At 37.7% G+C, this 23,565-nt stretch overlaps 1 protein-coding gene across 6 annotated transcripts in view; it reads right to left on the reverse strand.

Moving 5' to 3' along the window:
- Positions 1-23,565, reverse strand: part of DSN1 (DSN1 component of MIS12 kinetochore complex) — a 149,054-nt gene that overhangs the window by 1,641 nt on the left and 123,848 nt on the right. For all 6 annotated transcript variants that reach the window (XM_068124867.2, XM_068124865.2, XM_068124869.2 and 3 more), the window contains 2 exons: positions 20,070-20,217; positions 19,359-19,446 (listed from right to left, as the gene is read on the reverse strand). In XM_068124867.2, the coding sequence (XP_067980968.2) occupies positions 19,359-19,446; positions 20,070-20,217 (236 nt within the window). The remainder of the gene's footprint in view (positions 1-19,358; positions 19,447-20,069; positions 20,218-23,565) is intronic.

Below are 23,565 nucleotides of genomic sequence, written 5' to 3' on the forward strand. Positions count from 1 at the left end.
ATGTATGGACAGGTACATTTGACGATTGGCTTCACAATCGGGTATATAAGGGTTGTTGCGTTCTGTATTAGTGGAAAACAACTGCTGCACGTCTACAGAAGTTATTGCCACTTCCCCTGGAGATTGTCCGTCAACTCGACAATGCTGTTTGTCATTTAGTGGTGGCTTTACGAAATTCCAGCATGAAACAGCGTGCTATTGCTCGGCAGTATGGCATCACCCAAGGTCAGGTGTCAAAGATCCTGAAACGAAATGCTCAGAGGGGTGTGCCTACTCCAATACCGAGGTCAGGACGTCCCCGCAGAACCACAAGGATGGATGATCGCCAGCTGCACCGGTTAGTCCGCAATGGCCGTACCAAGTCAGCTAATCGGCTTAGGGCTGAGTGGCAGCAACTGACAAATGTGCCTGTATCCAGAAGGATGGTCAACCAATGACTGGTTCAAGCAGGCTATCGTGCCAGGCGTCCCCTGAGAAAGCCACGTCTGACCAGACAACAACGCCAGCGCCGATTGCAGTGGGCCAGAGAGCACCGTAAATGGCAGCCAGGACACTGGAATCACGTGATCTTCAGTGACAAGTTTAGATTTCTGGTCTATCGTCAATATGGCCGCGTCCGAGTGCGCAGACAAGTGCATGAAGCCGACAACGAAGATTGTATAGTGCCAAGAGTCGAAGCTGGAGGTGGTGGGGTGACCGTTTGGGCTGCTTTTCATGCAGGGGGCAAAACTGACCTGGTTGTTCTGAATGGAAGCCTGAAACAGTTCAAGCACAGGGCCATTCTGGAAGAAACATTGCTTCCATTTGTTTGTGCAGCCTTTCGAGGAAACTTTGTCTTCCAAGATGACAATGCACGGCCTCATCGTGCTCGCATGATCCAAAACTTTCTTGCTGACCGTGGTGTAGAGCATATGGAGTGGCCTCCCATGTCCCCGGATATGAATCTGATAGAGAACTTGTGGGCAGAATTAACGCGTCAAATCGACAACTTGGACCAGCAGCCTGCCTCTGTGCGTGAATTGCAGCAGGCTATTGTCACTGCATGGCAAGCGATTCCTGTCCAAACCTTGGCAAATCTCATGAACAGCATGCCTCAACGTGTACGTGCTCTCCTGAATGCTCGTGGGGGTTACACAAAGGACTGAACTGTAATTTTACTGTCCGTAATCCCAGTCGTAATTTAACTTTTGTTTTTGTTAAAAAAATTATTTGGCTAATGTGCAAAATAAAGAGATACTTCTGGAAAACGCACAGAAGTTTAACACAGTACTGTCCGTGAATTGAGTTCGATATCAGCTTACTATCACTTTCAAGGATCAATTTATTTGCTTCGAAATGTCAAATGTGGTTTTTATTTCTTTTAAAGGTCACATTAACAAAATCTAGAATAATTTCAACATAATTCCAATGAACTTTTGGTTCTAAGTCATGAAAGTAAGTAACCCTCCCATGAAAGCAACCCTCCCAGCCACTTTCTGAATAATCCTCTCCAAGAAGTTCTGTCACTCAAGCTTTTGGGTCTCACTATCTGCCATGATCTTTCCTGGGAAAACCACATTTCAAATCTGGCCTCCAAAGCCAGTCGCCGACTGGGCATCCTCCGTCGTGCGAAGTCCTTCCTTGGCACACCTGAGCTCCTCACCACATACAAGGCTTTCATCCTCAGCTCAATGGAATACTGCTCTCCCCTCTGGGCTGGTGCACCTGCCTCACACCTAGCTCGTCTTCACGCTGTTGAAACCAAAGCATTCAGAATCATTGGAATCTCCCGCGATGAAGCTAACTCCAAGGGCCTCTCACTCACTCACCGCAGGCAGGTTGGTGGTCTTTCTGTCTTCTACCGACTCCTCTCTGGCCTTGCCCCCCCAGCTCTCTCTGGGCTCTGTCCAGCAAATATTCCTACAGGTCGCACAAGATCTGCCTGCAACCCTCTTATGGTTAAACTGCCAAAATCAAGACTCTCTGCTCACCTTCACTCCTTCATTCCTCTTTTCTCCCACCTCTGGAACAAACTCCCTCACTCTCTTCAATCCCACTCCACCCTCCAGGTCTTTAAAACAGCTGTTCACCACCATCTCTTATCTTCCCCCATCCAAAACATTGATCTTTTCTATCCCCGCTAATTTCACCCCAATTCCACTTTTTTGAAATACCAACTTCTGTCCTGGAAGTCCTTGGTGTCCTTGTGTTTGATACTTCTGCCACCCCCCTCCCCCCAAGCCCTCTCCCTCCCACACATCTCCCTGCTCTTAAATGTTGTGTGCCCTCAAGTGTTTGTGTGCTTCCCCTTCTCTTGTCTTCCGCTAGCTCTTCTTATATATTTTGTTTGTCTGGTTGATTTGTTTGTGAAATAAATTTCAGCTCTTTCACGAGCCTCGATTCAGTATACAAAAAAAAAAGAAAACAAAAAAAGTTCACCTTCAAAAGTAAGTTCACCCCCACAAAAGAAATATTCCATATTAAATGCCAAGTCTGTGTGTGTGTATATATATATATATATATATATATATATATATATATATATATATATATATATATATTATACACACACACACGTACAATGTACAGGGTGTTTTTTTTTATTGGAGAACCCCAAATAATTCACATACACTAAAAACTATATGAGTTTGGAACCTAATACCTTGCGTAAATGGAGCAGACTATATGTATAAAAACACACACACACACACACACACACCCACACCCCTTTTTTTGAGAATTTTCTTTTCTGAATTTCTGAGGAGATTCCGGAGACTCAATGGCTCAGTGGGCTGTCACCGCCTACGTGATGGAGGTCATTAGTTTGAGTTCCGGGTTGAGTCAGAATTTTTCACAATTGTCCCACGCAGGAATTTAATTCCTGTTTATGAAAAGTTGAAGATGCGTTAATCTCCAATGCACTTCTATATATACTTGCATATACATACATACGCATACATATAGTATTATAGTTACGCTCTCATCCGGGGTCTGCCTCGCAGGCACGTAAGACATCGGTCATTATGAAGCTCGCAGTGTTAAGTGTGGAAAATTTCTGAGGAGATTCCGGAGACTCAATGGCGCAGTGGGCTATCACTGTCATCGTAAGCGATGGAGGTCCTTGGTTCGAGTCCTGGGTTGTCAGGATTTTTTCACACTAGCCCCACGCAGGAATTTTATTCCTGTTTATTAAAAAAAAAAAAAAAAAAAAAAAAAAACCATAAATATATATACAGTCACGTGAAAAAGTAAGTACACCCCATGTAAAGTTTTGACTTTTTCAACATATTTCAACATACAGCTATTTGATCTTCATTTCAACAATATTGATAGATAAAGGTGAAATAATATAACAAATATCATGAAACATTTACATTTTGTAGTCCATTGTATAATATAAATAAACATAAATGCAAATTTCACATGTGGAAAAAGTAAGTACACCCTTGGCTGTAATAGATGGTATTGCCCCCTTTGGCAGAAACAACCTCAAGTAGGCGTTTCTTATAACTGTCTACCAGTCTCTGACATCGACTGGGAGAAATTTTTGCCCACTCCTCCATGCAGAATTCTTTCAGCTGTGCGATGTTTGAGGGGTTTTTTGCATGCACAGCTCGTTTCAAATCCCCCCACAACATCTCGATGGGATTCAGATCCGGGCTTTGACTTGGCCATTCCAGAACCCTCCATTTCTTTATTTTCAGCCATTCGTTGGTGGATTTACTGGTATGTTGAGGGTCATTGTCATGTTGCAAGGTCCACTTTTGGTTGAGCTTCAACTTTCCGACAGATGGCCTCACATCATCCTCAAGCACCCTCTGGTACAATGAAGAATTCATAGTGGATTCTATGATGGTGAGCTGCCCAGGCCCTGATGCAGCAAAGCTGCCCCAAACCATAATATTTCCACCACCATGCTTTACAGTTGGTATCAGGTTCTTGTGGTCAAATTCTGTCTTTGGTTTTTGCCAAACATGTCTTCTGGTACTGTGGCCAAATAGTTCGACCTTTGACTCATCTGTTCAGAGCACATTGTTCCAGAAGTGCTGGTCTTTGCCTTCTTTGGCATTGGCAAACTTTGTTTGGCAAACTTTCATCTGCCAAACAAGTTCATTGCAAACAAGTGTTTGTTCATTGCATTTTTGTTCATTTGTGTTTGTTTTGTTCAAACAAGTGTTCATTTGTTCATTGGAAACAAGTTCAAGGCAAACAAGTTCATTGGCAAACTTTCGTCTTGCTCTGATGTTCTTTAAAGACAGCAAAGGTTTCCTCCTGGCACACCTCCCATGTAGATCAAATTTGTGCAGCCTCTTTCTAATGGTAGACTCGTGCACTTTGACATCAACAGTGGGAAGAGCTCCCCGTAGGTCCCGTGATGACATTCTGGAGTTCTTAGAGACTTCTTTCAGCATATTGCGGTCTGCTCTTGGGCTGAACTTGCTGGGGGCAGTGGGGCAGTCTGGCCTGAACAAGTTGGCAGTTGCTGGGAATCTTCTCCACTTGTAGATGATCTTCCGGACAGTCGAATGATTGATTTCAAATTGTTTGGAGATCTTTTTAAATCCCTTCCCAGACTCGTAGGCGTCTATAACCTTCTTTCTGAAGGCCTCAGAGAGCTCTTTTGATCTAGGCATGGTGACGCCGCACACTTCAACAACAAAGAGCAAACCAAACTAAATGTCTGAGGTTTAAATAAGACAGGTTCCTCAAAGATCCTCTCTAACGATGTTCTAATCATTTGCACCTGAGCTGGTGCACCTGATTCAAATTTTAGGTATTTGAAGTAGTGATAAATGTAGGGGTGTACTTACTTTTTCCACATGCGAAATTTGCATTTATGTTTATTTAAATTATACAATGGACTACAAAATGTAAATGTTTCATGATATTTGTTATATTATATCACCTTCATCTATCAATATTGTTGAAATGAAGATCAAATAGCTGTATGTTGAAATATGTTGAAAAAGTCAAAACTTTACATGGGGTGTACTGACTTTTTCACGTGACTGTATATACACACACACATACACATACACACACACATACACAAAGGTTGAAATTTGCAGTCAATCAATCTGCAGTTGCTCACCTGCTTTGCCTTGCACTTCAAATTACTGCATGGATATCACGATCCTGGAGTATGCACCTCTGCCCACTGTTGCCCTTTGCTGATCACTGGTCAACAACATTTTAAAAGTTTTATGGTTCTCGTATATTTTGAGGTGATTCTAACCAACATGAACCTGTAGATTTCGATTATCATATCCAATTTTCACTAGCACATCCAGTTTTTGAGAACCAGTATACCATAGGAATATCAGCCACAGCCAAAATTCGTCTTGTACTCACTAATCAGGACTTTGTAACGAGACTATCTGAGCTGGAAAGCGTTGCTTGGGATGGCTTTGTGGCTCTTGCTAACAATTACCTTGGAAATTTTCGAGCACCAAATTATGAAGAGCTTGCGGACAAGATGTTGAAGAGTTACCAGGCACTCGGTGCTCGAATGTCACTCAAGATACATTTCTTCCATTCTCATCTGGACTTCTTTCCACAAAATCTTGGAGATGTCAGTGATGAACATGGAGAAATTATTCACCAGGAAATTGCCATCATGGAGACTCTATCAAGGCCGATTCAATCCAAACATGATGGGCGACTACTGTTGGACTTTTCAGCGTGAAAGTGATTGCTCCTACAAACGCAAAAGTAAAGTTCAGAAGCACTTTTAATGTGATGTAAATAAAAACTTAAAGTTCATATTATTTTTTGTGATATTTTATAAAGTTCATATTATTTTAGGAGATTTACATATTTTTATGTGATGTAAATAAAAACTTTAAGTTCATATTATTTTTTGTGACAATAAATAGACTTATTGAGAAATTAATCAAGAAATTCGCATTCGCGCGAAAGATTTTTTCCACACTTATGATGTACTATGTCAAGGTTACGTGATAGCGAAATTTTAAGGTCAGATTCGGATTTATGGGCACCAAATTAGTTAGAAACAGTTGAAAATAAGTCAGAACCAATTTGGCTGTTGACCAGTGAATTAACCTTCCCTAACCCAACCATATTACTTGCTACATTCAGTGTTTCATCCCCTCCTCCCTTTCCTCTTTTTCTGTTTGTTCATTCCCTTGATGTTTGTCCCACTGTCAATTGAACCTTGCTCTTACATGAGCCTCACTTCTGTGGAGGGCATTTTATTTTTATTTTTTAATAATTTCGACGTTTTTGACGAAGCATACACATAGACGGAGGATCAATCTCAATAGTTTTACAGAATACTGTTAGCAACATGACAGAGCATTTTAAAATGCATTGTCTCGCTCTGTTATAAGCAACCGCTTTTCACACAAGTCACCGAGTGCTTCTTCCTTACAGTTCAAGAATAATTTCATAAAAACGATAATTTTATGGTTGTATTTGAAATGTATATACTGCAGATTGCATTAGATCTGAGAATGAACAACATTAAGTTAGATGTGTGTGGGACTCGCACAATCACGAGCAGACAGAGATTACAATAGCCTCTTCCATCCCTTCAGGAACAGGTGAGGCAACTGATCAACATAGGGAAAAATCGAATGACCATATTTAGTTACAAATTGGGTAGAACAGGTTAAAGAAAGACGAGTACTCGTACGTAATACCATCACAATGGCGGCCGTATCTAGGCTAACATATGAAGTAAAACAGAAAAAAAAAATATAGGAGAAGGGTGAAAATGCATTCAAGTAAAGGACAAGAAGAGTGTTCGAAGGTGAGATTGGGAGAGTATATAGGCAGAGAGAATGGTGTGTTGAGCAAGATAAGTGAGACAAAGCAACGGGAGAAAAATCGTGCAAGTATAACATTTGGTGTGAATGAGCTGGTCACAAATACCATGGCACTGGTTCGTGACACCGATCCGTAGATGTGATGAAAAGCGAGAGGGAGCCGTTCGCAACCTGTCTGCGGCTCGACGCGCCACCATTTCCAGGCAGCTGTTAATAGGATTTGTCGCTGTTTTACCATCCCCAGACCCCATACACTGGAATAATGACTCCTTCCCTCCCACATTGGAGGAAGAAGGAGAAGTGCATGGGTTTTGCGGCAGAATACAGAAGAGGCAGGAGGAAAGAAGAGGATATAGTTTCAAAGTGGCTTTAAAACCACAACATGGCATCGGCCATGTTGCCAATTCAGGTGTGAAAGGACAGAAGTGACCAAGTCGTCCGAGTCATAATATTAATAATAAAGATGATGATGATGAATTGCTGTAACTCTGCCAGTCACTAAACAAAGTACAGTATACACAAGCCAAAAAGGTAGAGGATTGGCATGAGCTTTTGACTCTACCGTCGTCAAATGCTGTCCCTACATTAAAGGACGTGTACAATCCAAGATCCAAATGGAAAGGAATTGAAGACCCGAGTGGAAGAAGCACTTCAGTCACAAAATAACTCCAGATGTAAAATGATTACAGACATGGATTGTTACCATACTGTAAATGGACTTCCTGGTTCTAACTCACTTTGCCCAATAATGTAACTTAAGTACATAATCCACTCAGGTGTTCAATTGGACCAAGTGCTGTGCACGAGTACCAATGTGCTTGGAACAGCCTCTTCACAGATTGGATTTACAAAACCTCATTTTGCCTTTTCCATTCTGGAAGAAGAAGTAGTGGGGCAGCTTAGCAAAACCATTGTGCAAATTGTGATAAAAGCACCAAAATTGATACACATGTAGACTGACATATTACAAACAGATATAGATATTGGGCCATCTCAAATTTGGGCCTGGGCACCAATGGTTGCCAATTTCCAAAATGGCGCTTATGCTAATTAATCGGAACTAAATTCGGAAATTCTGTGTGTGCAGACCTGCCAATATCAGAGGAACTAGCTGACAACAATTGAGTATATTTGGCATTCTAAGCTTTTGCATTATTGTGCAAAGTGATTGTCAAGTAATTAGGGGCACTTACATGATTGTTATAATAGTTATTGGATAAAATAACAACAAACAATCTGTAGAAGATGTCTCATTATTATGCATATATTTTATGATTTCTGAGGTTACAAGCAATATTGTTGTATAGTTCAACATTGTCATTGTTATAAATGAAATATCAGTCATTAGAATTACAATTTATTCAAAATTGTTAAAATTGAAAGGATCATACATAAACATAAACATAGCCATGACATACTAGTAACTAAAGCAATTGCATCTTGAGGAACAAACTGATGGATATTTGTAACATTTATCAGATGAAACGTTTCTGTCAAAGTCTGTTTCTTCTACAGATATACCGCCAAAGTTGCTGTCGCAATTCCCAGGAACTCAATTTTGTGAGCACTCCCCTTCACACAAACACAGAGCAGTGCATTCAAGTGCAGCCTTTTTGCATTTGCATCGGCTCACACAACCTTTCTTGCACTTGCATGAGATTAGCTCATAACAGGTGTTGGCCGCCTCGGGTAGTTTTGTCCAATATGGCTCGTACATCCCACCCTCAGTCTTGACCCAGCCCCAGCTGGTCGGTGGAGGTAGGTCTGGTGCTGATACCAGTGTCTGGCCCCATACATGACCTCCCTGATAGGCAGCTCTCTTGACATGCTCCTTCAGCGCTGCCTTGGTTGGTGGAATCAGATGAACTTTGTTCTTCTTTGCAAAGAGTTTCTTTCTTGCCTTGTCAATGTCCATGCATGTACTGGTTCTGTCGTAGAGCAGGATAACAAACCTTTCGATGGTGCACATGACATCTTCTGGTATATCACTTGTTGCAGAAGATAGCTTTAGTAGTGCAGCTGTGAGTTCTGGTACACGCTCCAGATTGCCCAGGCACTTTTCTTACCATGCCCTGCGAAACTCGACACTGTATCGCATCCAGTCAGGGCATGGAACATTGGCAATGCCTGTGATTTCTCTGGTCCTATTACAGCTGCTATTTCGTGGGCTGCCAGGTACCGAAAAGACTTGGCAGTTCCGAATGCTAACCACAGTTCATCTTCTGATGCAAACTCCTGGGCTACTGAGACGGCCAACACCACAACGTCAGTGTCTACTGTCCGAATCACTATTTTATGGTGGCCGTGCCTGACTGCATGGGCTGCATGCAACATCATGCGACTATCTGCTTCTTCGTGGTTGCATGGGGTGAGTGATGCTACATCTGATAGCGCTGGCTTGCTGAGAATGGATTCCCCATTAGTAATGACCAGTTGTTTGTTGTCGTTATCAAACCACTTATACAGAACTTCAGAGAGAAAATTGAACAGATCTACCTTGTTGCTATCTACTCTGAGAAAGTTCTGCCAGTTTCTCGGTATGGTTGTTCCAGCCATCACACGTCTTCGCACTCCTGTCCCACGCTTTGCTCTTGCACTTGCTTTCAGAGAATTTGCATGGTAGCTGTCCCACACCAAGTCCAGGCGAGATGCAGTTTGAAGCTTTGTAGACATATATGGAATGAATATCTGTTGAGCATATTCATCGAAGTTCTTGGCTGCAGCTGGCTTCAGCATCTGAACGATGACAGCTCCATCAAGAACTAGGCTCGTGGCAGCAGGACGGTCAGACTGGATTGTCTCACCTTTCTTGCGGACGGACGGGTCTATAATGATGATGGTGTGAGTCGTCGCTTTCGAGAAGGGTCTACAATGGTCTTAAGAGGTATAAAGATTGAAGACATCGAAATATCTAAAAGGTCTAAAGGGGTCTAAGGAGTTGAAGAGTCAAAAGTGTCGAAAGAGGATCTGATTGGGGGTTACACCCCTAATTCCATCATTGCTTCAGACCTCGTTGGAAAAAATGGCGCGCCCTGTGGTAATTTTTGTTATTGACAGGCAAAGGCCTCATCCGGGGCTCTTGGTTACGGTGACTTTCATTCGCAAATACGAAACCGATGTTTAGCGGATAGTGCGCAAAAAATAACAACGTAACGAAATGGCGAGACACCAAAAGTGCAATCGGGAAAGAATGACTTGTAATATAATGGGAACCGCATGGATTTATTTCTTTGTTCATTTATCTTATTTTTACATTGGTACTTGCTTTTCAGGAAAAGTGGACCAAGAAAATGAAAATCCCCTTTTTTTCATCAATGTGCATGATTTTCACAATTAATATCCATTTGGAATCTCACCAGATGCCGTGTCGCAAACCTATTTATACTAACTAATTCAATTATAGTTATCTGTTGTGGTACCAAATGAAATAATAGGCACTCCCTAAACAGTCTTGGACTTTCAAAAGCACATTAGCATCCACGGTCGACCCACTGTCTTCCCCAGTACATCATATATAGAAAATAAAAGTGACCGCTGGTGGCCATTTTGGAAAATGGCTGCTATACAAAATGTGAGGTGGCCCAATATCCAAATCTGTTCATATTATAAGTGTCTTTATGTGTGGCAAGTGTGTTGCTTTTATCACAAAATGCACAATCCTTATAAATATCTAAGTTAAGCTGCTCCACTAAAGAGCTTGTGTAGTTGTCCAGATGCCATAAAGCAGGTGAAGCATTGTGGGGAATAATATGCCTGTTTTCAGATGAAAAGATCACATACATAAAAATAAAAAAATCCCCAAAACCTCAAAATGTACAAAAATTATCCCCTTGTTTATTCCAATTCCCTTGTGTCCAATTCTTTATCTAAATAATATCTGTCCATATTCTGTAATCCGGTTCAGTTTTCAACATGTGTTTCTGCCCCTGCACAACATTTCTACGGCAACTTTGTAAAGGAACAAACTCTTAAATATTGGATAATAATTATTAGTGAAATTGCAGAAAACTGCAACTCTGTAAAGGAACAAACTCTTAAATATTGGATAATAATTATTAGTGAAATTATAGAAAACTGCAACTCTGTAAAGGAAGAAACTCTTAAATATTGCATAATAATTATTAGTGAAATTGTAGAAAACTGCAACTAAGTAAAGGAAGAAACTCTTAAATATTGGATAATAATTATTAGTGAAATTGTAGAAAACTGCAACTATGTAAAGGAAGAAACTCTTAAATATTGGATAATAATTATTAGTGAAATTGTAGAAAACTGCAACTCTGTAAAGGAAGAAACTTAAATATTGGATAATAATTATTAGTGAAATTGTAGAAAACTGCAACTCTGTAAAGGAAGAAACTTAAATATTGGATAATAATTATTAGTGAAATTGCAGAAAACTGCAACTCTGTAAAGGAAAAAACTCTTAAATATTGGATAATAATTATTAGTGAAATTATAGAAAACTGCAACTTTGTAAAGGAAGAAACTCTTAAATATTGGATAATAATTATTCGTGAAATTGTAGAAAACTGCAACTCTGTAAAGGAACAAACTCTTAAATATTGGATAATAATTATTAGTGAAATTGTAGAAAACTGCAACACTGTAAAGGAAAAAACTCTTAAATATTGGATAATAATTATTAGTGAAATTGTAGAAAACTGCAACTCTGTAAAGGAACAAACTCTTAAATATTGGATAATAATTATTAGTGAAATTGTAGAAAACTGCAACTCTGTAAAGGAAGAAACTCTTAAATATTGGATAATAATTATTAGTGAAATTGTGGAAAACTACAACTCTGTAAAGGAAAAAACTCTTAAATATTGGATAATAATTATTCGTGAAATTGTAGAAAACTGCAACTTTGTAAAGGAAAAAACTCTTAAATATTGGATAACAATTATTAGTGAAATTGTAGAAAACTGCAACTCTGTAAAGGAAAAAACTCTTAAATATTGGATAAGAATTATTAGTGAAATTGAAGAAAACTGCAACTCTGTAAAGGAAGAAACTCTTAAATATTGGATAATAATTATTAGTGAAATTGCAGAAAACTGCAACTCTCTCTGTAAAGGAAGAAACTCTGAAATATTGGATAATAATTATTAGTGAAATTGTAGAAAACTGCCACTCTGTAAAGGAAGAAACTTAAATATTGGATAATAATTATTAGTGAAATTGTAGAAAACTGCAACTCTGTAAAGGAAGAAACTCTTAAATATTGGATAATAATTATTAGTGAAATTGTAGAAAACTGCAACTCTGTAAAGGAACAAACTCTTAAATATTGCATAATAATTATTAGTGAAATTGGAGAAAACTGCAACTCTGCAAAGGAAAAAACTCTTAAATATTGGATAATAATTATTAGTGAAATTGTAGAAAACTGCAACTCTGTAAAGGAACAAACTCTTAAATATTGGATAATAATTATTAGTGAAATTGTAGAAAACTGCAACTCTGTAAAGGAAAAAACTCTTAAATATTGGATAATAATTATTCGTGAAATTGTAGAAAACTGCAACTCTGTAAAGGAAAAAACTTAAATATTGGATAATAATTATTAGTGAAATTGTAGAAAACTGCAACTCTGTAAAGGAAAAAACTCTGAAATATTGGATAATAATTATTAGTGAAATTGCAGAAAACTGCAACTCTGTAAAGGAAGAAACTCTTAAATATTGGATAATAATTATTAGTGAAATTGTAGAAAACTGCAACTCTGTAAAGGAAGAAACTCTTAAATATTGGATAATAATTATTAGTGAAATTTTAGAAAACCAACTCTGTGAAGGAACAAACTCTTAAATATTGGATAATAATTATTAGTGAAATTGCAGAAAACTGCAACTCTGTAAAGGAAGAAACTCTCAAATATTGGATAATAATTATTCGTGAAATTGTAGAAAACTGCAACTCTGTAAAGGAAGAAACTCTTCAATATTGGATAATAATTATTAGTGAAATTGTCGAAAACGACAACTAGGTAAAGGAAAAAACTCTTAAATATTGGATAATAATTATTCGTGAAATTGTAGAAAACTGCCTCTGTAAAGGAAGAAACTCTTAAATAGTAGATAATAATTATTAGTGAAATTGTAGAAAACTGCAACTCTGTAAAGGAAGAAACTCTTAAATATTGGATAATAATTATAAGTGAAATTGTAGAAAACTGCAACGCTGTAAAGGAAGAAACTCTTAAATATTGGATAATAATTATTAGTGAAATTATAGAAAACAGCAACTCTGTAAAGGAAGAAACTCTTAAATATTGGATAATAATTATTAGTGAAATTGTAGAAAACTGCAACTATGTAAAGGAAGAAACTTAAATATTGGATAATAATTATTAGTGAAATTGGAGAAAACTGCAACTCTGCAAAGGAAAAAACTCTTAAATATTGGATAATAATTATTCGTGAAATTGTAGAAAACTGCAACTCTGTAAAGGAACAAACTCTTAAATATTGGATAATAATTATTAGTGAAATTGTAGAAAACTGCAACTCTGTAAAGGAAAAAACTCTTAAATATTGGATAATAATTATTCGTGAAATTGTAGAAAACTGCAACTCTGTAAAGGAAAAAACTCTTAAATATTGGATAATAATTATTAGTGAAATTGTAGAAAACTGCAACTCTGTAAAGGAAAAAACTCTTAAATATTGGATAATAATTATTAGTGAAATTGCAGAAAACTGCAACTCTGTAAAGGAAGAAACTCTTAAATATTGGATAATAATTATTAGTGAAATTGTAGAAAACTGCAACTCTGTAAAGGAAGAAACTCTTAAATATTGGATAATAATTATTAGTGAAATTTTAGAAAACCAACTCTGTGAAGGAACAAACTCTTAAATATTGGATAATAATTATTAGTGAAATTGCAGAAAACTGCAACTCTGTAAAGGAAGAAACTCTCAAATATTGGATAATAATTATTCGTGAAATTGTAGAAAACTGCAACTCTGTAAAGGAAGAAACTCTTCAATATTGGATAATAATTATTAGTGAAATTGTCGAAAACGACAACTAGGTAAAGGAAAAAACTCTTAAATATTGGATAATAATTATTCGTGAAATTGTAGAAAACTGCCTCTGTAAAGGAAGAAACTCTTAAATAGTGGATAATAATTATTAGTGAAATTGTAGAAAACTGCAACTCTGTAAAGGAAGAAACTTAAATATTGGATAATAATTATAAGTGAAATTGTAGAAAACTGCAATGCTGTAAAGGAAGAAACTCTTAAATATTGGATAATAATTATTAGTGAAATTATAGAAAACTGCAACTCTGTAAAGGAAGAAACTCTTAAATATTGGATAATAATTATTAGTGAAATTGTAGAAAACTGCAACTATGTAAAGGAAGAAACTTAAATATTGGATAATAATTATTAGTGAAATTGTAGAAAACTGCAACTCTGTAAAGGAAGAAACTCTTAAATATTGGATAATAATTATTAGTGAAATTGTAGAAAACTGCAACTCTGTAAAGGAACAAACTCTTAAATATTGCATAATAATTATTAGTGAAATTGGAGAAAACTGCAACTCTGCAAAGGAAAAAACTCTTAAATATTGGATAATAATTATTCGTGAAATTGTAGAAAACTGCAACTCTGTAAAGGAAAAAACTCTTAAATATTGGATAATAATTATTAGTGAAATTGTAGAAAACTGCAACTCTGTAAAGGAAAAAACTCTTAAATATTGGATAATAATTATTAGTGAAATTGCAGAAAACTGCAACTCTGTAAAGGAAGAAACTCTTAAATATTGGATAATAATTATTAGTGAAATTGTAGAAAACTGCAACTCTGTAAAGGAAGAAACTCTTAAATATTGGATAATAATTATTAGTGAAATTTTAGAAAACCAACTCTGTGAAGGAACAAACTCTTAAATATTGGATAATAATTATTAGTGAAATTGCAGAAAACTGCAACTCTGTAAAGGAAGAAACTCTCAAATATTGGATAATAATTATTCGTGAAATTGTAGAAAACTGCAACTCTGTAAAGGAAGAAACTCTTCAATTTTGGATAATAATTATTAGTGAAATTGCCGAAAACTACAACTAGGTAAAGGAAAAAACTCTTAAATATTGGATAATAATTATTCGTGAAATTGTAGAAAACTGCCTCTGTAAAGGAAGAAACTCTTAAATAGTGGATAATAATTATTAGTGAAATTGTAGAAAACTGCAACTCTGTAAAGGAAGAAACTCTTAAATATTGGATAATAATTATAAGTGAAATTGTAGAAAACTGCAACGCTGTAAAGGAAGAAACTCTTAAATAGTGGATAATAATTATTAGTGAAATTGCAGAAAACTGCAACTCTGTAAAGGAAAAAACTCTTAAATATTGGATAATAATTATTAGTGAAATTGAAGAAAACTGCAACTCTGTAAAGGAAGAAACTCTTAAATATTGGATAATAATTATAAGTGAAATTGTAGAAAACTGCAACTCTGGAAAGGAAGAAACTCTTAAATATTGGATAATAATTATTAGTGAAATTGTAGAAAACTGCAACTCTGTAAAGGAAGAAACTCTTAAATATTGGATAATAATTATTCGTGAAATTGTAGAAAACTGCAACTCTGTAAAGGAAGAAACTCTTAAATATTGGATAATAATTATTAGTGAAATTGTCGAAAACTGCAACTCTGTAAAGGAACAAACTCTTAAATATTGGATAATAATTATTAGTGAAATTGTAGAAAACTGCAACTCTGTAAAGGAAGAAACTCTTAAATATTGGATAATAATTATTAGTGAAATTGTAGAAAACTGCAACTCTGTAAAGGAAGAAACTCTTAAATATTGGATAATAATTAGTAGTGAAATTGCAGAAAACTGCAACTCTGTAAAGGACTCTTAAATATTGGATAATAATTATTAGTGAAATTGTAGAAAACTGCAACTCTGTAAAGGAAGAAACTCTTAAATATTGGATAATAATTATTAGTGAAATTGCAGAAAACTGCAACTCTGTAAAGGAACAAACTCTTAAATATTGGATAATAATTATTAGTGAAATTGCAGAAAACTGCAACTCTGTAAAGGAAGAAACTCTTAAATATTGGATAATAATTATTAGTGAAATTGCAGAAAACTGCAACTCTCTCTGTAAAGGAAGAAACTCTTAAATATTGGATAATAATTATTAGTGAAATTGCAGAAAACTGCAACTCTGTAAAGGAAAAAACTTAAATATTGGATAATAATTATTAGTGAAATTGTAGAAAACTGCAACTCTGTAAAAGAAGAAACTCTTAAATATTGGATAATAATTATTAGTGAAATTGCAGAAAACTGCAACTCTGTAAAGGAACAAACTCTTAAATATTGGATAATAATTATTAGTGAATTTGTAGAAAACTGCAACTCTGTAAAGGAAAAAACTTAAATATTGGATAATAATTATTAGTGAAATTGTAGAAAACTCTTAATGAGGATAAAATTTTCTTTTCCTCCACTTTCAAATGAAATCCTCAGATTTCACTCCGTCCAGCAGAATGAAACCCTTATAGACGTGCAAATGCTACCCGTCAGGTTCAATAAGTCTTCACATTGCACGGTGCGATAGCAGCTTTGCACCCGGGATTTTACAGATAGGGTGTTGAAAGCTTGATGAGGGGGTACCGGCAACATGCTGGGAGAAACATCGTGATAAAGTCGCCTCCGAGCTTTCCCGACAGGTAAAGCGATCATTCATCGGCATCGACATGGCTCGCGGCAACGTTGTAACGAAGCGTCACAAAAGAGATGACATTTGAGGGATCGAGGCAAAGAAAGACGAGCGAAAGCAAAGCGGCAGCTCGGAGCAGATGTCGGCCCGGCAAATAAAGCACGGAGGACGGAAACTACCCCACACGATTCGTTTTCAGAATGTTTGCATTTTCAGGACCGGTATTTCGACTCGTGGTGTGAAACGCTGCCCATTCATCACGCGGTGAACCACAGAGGTGCAGAGATATTGAAGACGGTGCAGGGGAGCACGTTGTGTGCCAGGTTGAAACGCAGCAGCGAGCAGCATTTGTGCTTGTCAAATACTTAATTTATCTCAATTCCTCTTTGTCAGCTTGTCACCTTTCATCGCGCCCATAACACAAAGAGGGCCATCAATCAGCCTTATCCTTAGGCGTAAAACAACACCTTTTCCATGTTCGATATCCAGGAATCAATTTAACATTGGCGAAGCTAATTCTCTGCTGAACACAGATTCGAAAATATTAAAGTCTGCAATCGTTTTTAATCAAAAGCTCACTCTAAATCCATTACGCTGACGTAAACCTTCTTTCATAGGACAATAACTTGAGTAAAAGTCCCATACTAACCTTTACGCACACATTTCCTTTCGTTACGTACCCATGAAATTGCCGTGTCCCTTAATCACTCGATGCGGTCCGAGGATCGATATCCTCCGTGCTCTCATATCTAACCTATCAAGTGAACCTGAAAACCAGTGAGCATGTTTGTACCGAATATTATACGAGTACATCCGCTTTCACTGAGCAGCCTCAAAAAGTTCGTGCATGGCATGTATTTGGCCAGGGAGGTCAGTGGTTATTTTACCATTCGCCATTTTGACAAAGTATTGAACAAAACAATTGGATGGACATCGACTCCGATCCTATGAAGTCTTACATTGAAAAAGATAGTGAAGAAGAGAAATTAATAAATGACTAAAAAAATAGTAAAACTTTTTTTATATAATAAAAACAAACAAAAAAAAAACAAAACAAAAACGACCTTCTGCCTTATTAAAAAAATAGCAATCAAATGTCACACTATTTACCCTCTATATTGAGAACTTGCTACAGCTCGGTTACCTGATTCAAGGTCCAAGGCACGTAAGCCTTGATTTCACATTAAGTCTTTCGACTTCTGTGTCATTACTTCTCGACATAACATTTAAAAGCACCGTGGACGCACAACACACGTCAACTATTATTAGTAGGGGTTCACAGTTAGAATACATCCAGAGAGAGAGAGAGAGAGTCATGGTACGAAGACAAAAGGACAGCACAGCAGAGTCACAGCACAGAAAACAATCTTCAAGAACTATCTGCTTAAGGCATTGAATGTGATCTGTTCTCCTCAAGCACATCTTATTTCCTGTGAAACTCAGCAAGTTTCTCCAGCAAACAATTTTGCTTTGCTCCTGAAATGCCTTCAAGTCGTATCACTTTATTTTATTTTTTTATGTTGAAGACCCCAGTCACAGAATATATAGTCTTCAGAGGCCAGGCCTTAAATAAAAGAGCTGCGTTGATAGAAAATTGAAGAAAGAGAGAATAGTCGAAGAGTTTTTGAGGAAGTAAAAAAATCTGCTTTTTGAAAAGGGGAAGGTCGTACTTGTTTTCGAAATACATGGCAAGGTAAAGAGTTCCATGGTTTGGCAGTGGTGGGGAAGAAACAAACATAATAGCCCAACCTCGAGTTGCCAATGGCCACACAATGATCATGTGATGTAGTGGCCTGTCGAGTATTCCGTGGTCTCGCTAGTGGCGGAGGTACACAAGCAGCAAGTTCTTGGGAGCAGAAACTAATAATATCTGTAGAAAAGAGAAAGAGAGCCAACTTTGCAGCATAATTAGAGCGGGTCGAGTTTTGAGGTCAGATTGGGAGAGTTGATAAGTCGGATTACTTTGGACTCAATTATGTCCACTAAGTATGTTCCCATGGTGTCCTTCGCAAAGAGTAGGCGAGTGTCGCCGGCATCATGGCCAAATTCCAAATTCCTGCCCTAACTAGGTGAATGTCAGGCCTGGCCAGCTGGTTCGTAAATGACTTGGGCCAAGCTTCCCCCGGCCGACTTCACAAGGTGGGATAATAGTGGCCGTTAAAGAACAATGCCTTTGATGTTGAACTTCGCGACTACTAAATGCTAAGCAATCCCATGGTGTGCCAAAAATGTAATAAACAAATAAATAAAGGAAACACACGTCACCATGTTTCCCGCTCAATCGGTCCAACGGGAATGGTCAGAGTTGAGAAGAACGAGAACGGTGAGAGGAGAGAAGAACGAGAATACCTGCTTGTCCTTGTCCTCAATACCAAAACTCCACACACCGAGTACGCTCACCTTGCCGATCTTTAACATGATGTTGCTTTGAGTGCTTAACTTCGCGCACAGACAAAGTGAACTCAAACGGCTCGGCGATTGACACCGGCAGCAGTTTTGGCGCCTTGATTAGTTGGTTGTTTGTTTTAATGTTTACTGTTTAATGATATACCATTTCAATTTAAGAATATACATTAGATATCACCTGCCTTCTTTTATAGAGCTGCATTTAATACGGGTATATCTTTTGAGAGAAACTAAACACATTAACTGCTCAAAGCAGTCAATACACCATCAATATCTGGGTTCAAGGTGCATTTCACCCACTGCGCCTGCCCAGCAGCTATCGTGATAATTAAATAACACACACGCACACGCGCACACACACACACGTAAATAAAATGTGTTTGTGAAAACACATCTTCAGACAAAGAAACTACAAAAAAAGAATTGTGAACAGGAAGGTTTTGCAAAGGCATGGTGGGCCAGGCCTCATGTTGTACTTACGCAGAGAGCCAGTGGTGACATGAAGGTACTGCCTTGCCTTTGCAGTCACCTGTGAAAGTTTGCTTTGGCAAGATTGCAACCTGTCAATCTGCACGAATGCACACCGGGAGAGAGGAATTGTGAGTTTATTCTGCTGGGATTGAATTTTCAGTGAATCATCCTGCCTGTGCACATGTCCACCTGTGTCTATATTGTATGTGCGTGCAACTATAAACCAAAATCACATCTACCCAATTTATTGCTCGTCATGGTTGTGAATGTGAGTATGCAACAACAACAATCTCTGGCTCGTGTACTCCGCACGAGCAATTGTTTTTTGATTGAATATCAGGTTCAACAATGGAAAAGTGAATGAAATAGTTTTGCCAATTACTCATACCTGCATTATTTGAGCTACTGTAGCTCAATCACCACCACGCAAACATCCCATATAGGGATTCATCTCATGCTATGATGCACAAACTGTAACCCATGGCAACAACAGCTTTCTACTCTGATGCATGCCACCATGTGCCTTCTGCAGTTAGGAAGCCAATAGTGAGGATTCATTTCACAATGAAAACCACATTTCATCAATTTGATGTGTGGTGCCAATTACACCGGCACAAGCAAAAAGCACAAACAGATTGGACTGAAAAGATAAATGGCAATAAATTTGGTCACATTCATTCTCTCTCCGTAGTCAAGACCCACGTCACACCAACGTCCTACCGTAAGCTCGGTACAGTCAGGCAAATTATGCAGGCTGGTCAGCATTGCTTCGTAGTCGGGCTTGTTGGCCAGCACGGACGCGAGGTCACCACCGCCGCTTGACGAGGATGGCTCTGGTTCCACTCGGCCTGGATCCGGAGCAGCCGGGCTGTGCACAAGCAAATAAAATGAGTCGAGCAGCTGGAGAAACACTGTGCAAGAGAAAGGCTTGTTCACATACTGCGGCATTGGGAAAAGCATGCTGAGGTACGTCACATAAATTGTATTATAAAGGATCCCACACTCCATTATAGAGTTCATTTACACCATTTTACTCTATTCCTTATGAGATGGATCGACTCCAAAGGTGATACCTTAAACATGCAATGTGCTTCTTTAAGAGGCGAGTACAATACATGCTCCATGGGCATGTGTCGAGTAAACTATGAAAGTTACTATAAAACTATTGCAAATAATTTTTTGCATGGGCTGTATTAGCAATCTGATAGATGTCACCATCATTTGGTGGGACAGGCTCTTTAAATCCAGAATTACCAGCAAAGAAGTTGCATGAATTGTACACTAATGAAATAAATGGAAGTTTAATAATCAACACACAAAATGTACACACTCATTATGAGGCTACTGTACACAGAAAATGTCCATGCATTATTAGGCCAGTGTCCACAGAAAATGTACATGCATTATGAGGCCAATGTACGCAGAAAATGTCCATGCATTATTCGGTCAATGTAATCAGAAAATGTATGTGCATTATTAGGCCAATGTCCACAGAAAATGTACATGCATTCATTTGTACATGCATTCATTATGAGGCCAATGTACACAGAAAATGTCCATGCATTATGAGGCCAATGCACACAGAAAATGTATGTGCATTATTAGGCCAATGTACACAGAAAATGTCCATGCATTATTAGGCCAATGCACACAGAAAATGTACATGCATTATTAGGCCAATGCACACAGAAAATGTCCATGCATTATTAGGCCAATGCACACAGAAAATGTACATGCATTATGAGGCCAATAAAAACGACCTTTAGAGGCCATTTTTCCCCGCGAAGCGGGGGTTGGCCTTTTTCGGGCACCGTGGTTGTTATTTTTGTTGGTCCCCTTTTTGAAGCAATGTTTTACGGCCGGATGCCCTTCCTGCCGCCAACCCTTTTTGTCGCCTTTTACGACAAACAGGGAATTACCAGTGAACTGGTACTCAATTAGCCGACCTCGGAAGGATGACAGGCTGAGTCAACCCCCCTGGCGTTAATTCAGCGATCGACCGGGATTCGAACCCAGGATCCTAGGATCCTAAGCTGGCACCCTAGCCGCTAGCCCATATGAGGCCAATGTACACAGAAAATGTCCATGCATTATTCGGTCAATGTAATGAGAAAATGTATGTGCATTATTAGGCCAATGTACACAGAAAATGTACATGCATTATGAGGCCAATGTACACAGAAAATGTACGTGCATTATTAGGCCAATGTACACAGAAAATGTACGTGCATTATTAGGCCAATGTACACAGAAAATGTACATGCATTATGAGGCCAATGTACACAGAAAATGTACGTGCATTATTAGGCCAATGTACACAGAAAATGTACTGCATTATTAGGCCAATGTACTCAGAAAATGTATGTGCATTATTAGGCCAATGTACATAGAAAATGTACACATATTAGGCCATTATGCACAGTAAATGTACACATTAGGCCATTATGCACAGAAAATGTAAACATATTAGGCCATTATGCACAGTAAATGTACACATTAGGCCATTATGCACAGTAAATGTACACATATTACTATTAGGCCATTATGCACAGTAAATGTACACATTAGGCCATTATGCACAGTATATGTCCACATATTAGGCTATTATGCACAGAAAATGTACATGCATTATTAGGCCACTGTACACAGAAAATGTGCACATATTAGGCCATTATGCACAGTAAATGTACACATATTAGGCCATTATGCACAGTATATGTACACATATTAGGCCATTATGCACAGTAAATGTACACATATTAGGCCATTATGCACAGTATATGTACACATATTAGGCCATTATGCACAGTAAATGTACACATATTAGGCCATTATGCACAGTATATGTACACATATTAGGCCATTATGCACAGTAAATGTACACATATTAGGCCACAGTACACAGAAAATGTACACATATTACTATTAGGCCATTATGCACAGTAAATGTACACATTAGGCCATTATGCACAGTATATGTACACATATTAGGCTATTATGCACAGAAAATGTACATGCATTATTAGGCCACTGTACACAGAAAATGTGCACATATTACTATTAGGCCATTATGCACAGTAAATGTACACATATTAGGCCACAGTACACAGAAAATGTACACATATTACTATTAGGCCATTATGCACAGTAAATGTACACATTAGGCCATTATGCACAGTATATGTACACATATTAGGCCATTATGCACAGTAAATGTACACATATTAGGCCACAGTACACAGAAAATGTACACATATTACTATTAGGCCATTATGCACAGTAAATGTACACATTAGGCCATTATGCACAGTATATGTACACATATTAGGCTATTATGCACAGAAAATGTACATGCATTATTAGGCCACTGTACACAGAAAATGTGCACATATTACTATTAGGCCATTATGCACAGTAAATGTACACATTAGGCCATTATGCACAGTATATGTCCACATATTAGGCTATTATGCACAGAAAATGTACATGCATTATTAGGCCACTGTACACAGAAAATGTGCACATATTAGGCCATTATGCACAGTAAATGTACACATATTAGGCCATTATGCACAGTATATGTACACATATTAGGCCATTATGCACAGTAAATGTACACATATTAGGCCATTATGCACAGTAAATGTACACATATTAGGCCATTATGCACAGTATATGTACACATATTAGGTCATTATGCACAGTAAATGTACACATATTAGGCCACTGTACACAGAAAATGTACACATATTACTATTAGGCCATTATGCACAGTATATGTACACATATTAGGCTATTATGCACAGAAAATGTACATGCATTATTAGGCCACTGTACACAGAAAATGTGCACATATTAGGCCATTATGCACAGTAAATGTACACATATTAGGCCATTATGCACAGTATATGTACACATATTAGGCCATTATGCACAGTAAATGTACACATATTAGGCCATTATGCACAGTAAATGTACACATATTAGGCCACTGTACACAGAAAATGTGCACATATTAAGCCATTATGCACAGTAAATGTACACATATTAGGCCATTATGCACAGTAAATGTACACATATTAGGCCACTGTGCACAGAAAATGTACATGCATTATTAGGCCACTGTACACAGAAAATGTACACATATTAGGCCATTATGCACAGAAAATGTACATGCATTATGAGGCCACTGTACTCAGAAAATGTACACAGATTA

This window comes from Myxine glutinosa, chromosome 8 (assembly GCF_964187855.1).
Source record: "Myxine glutinosa chromosome 8, kmMyxGlut1.1, whole genome shotgun sequence".
NCBI lineage: Eukaryota > Metazoa > Chordata > Myxini > Myxiniformes > Myxinidae > Myxine > Myxine glutinosa.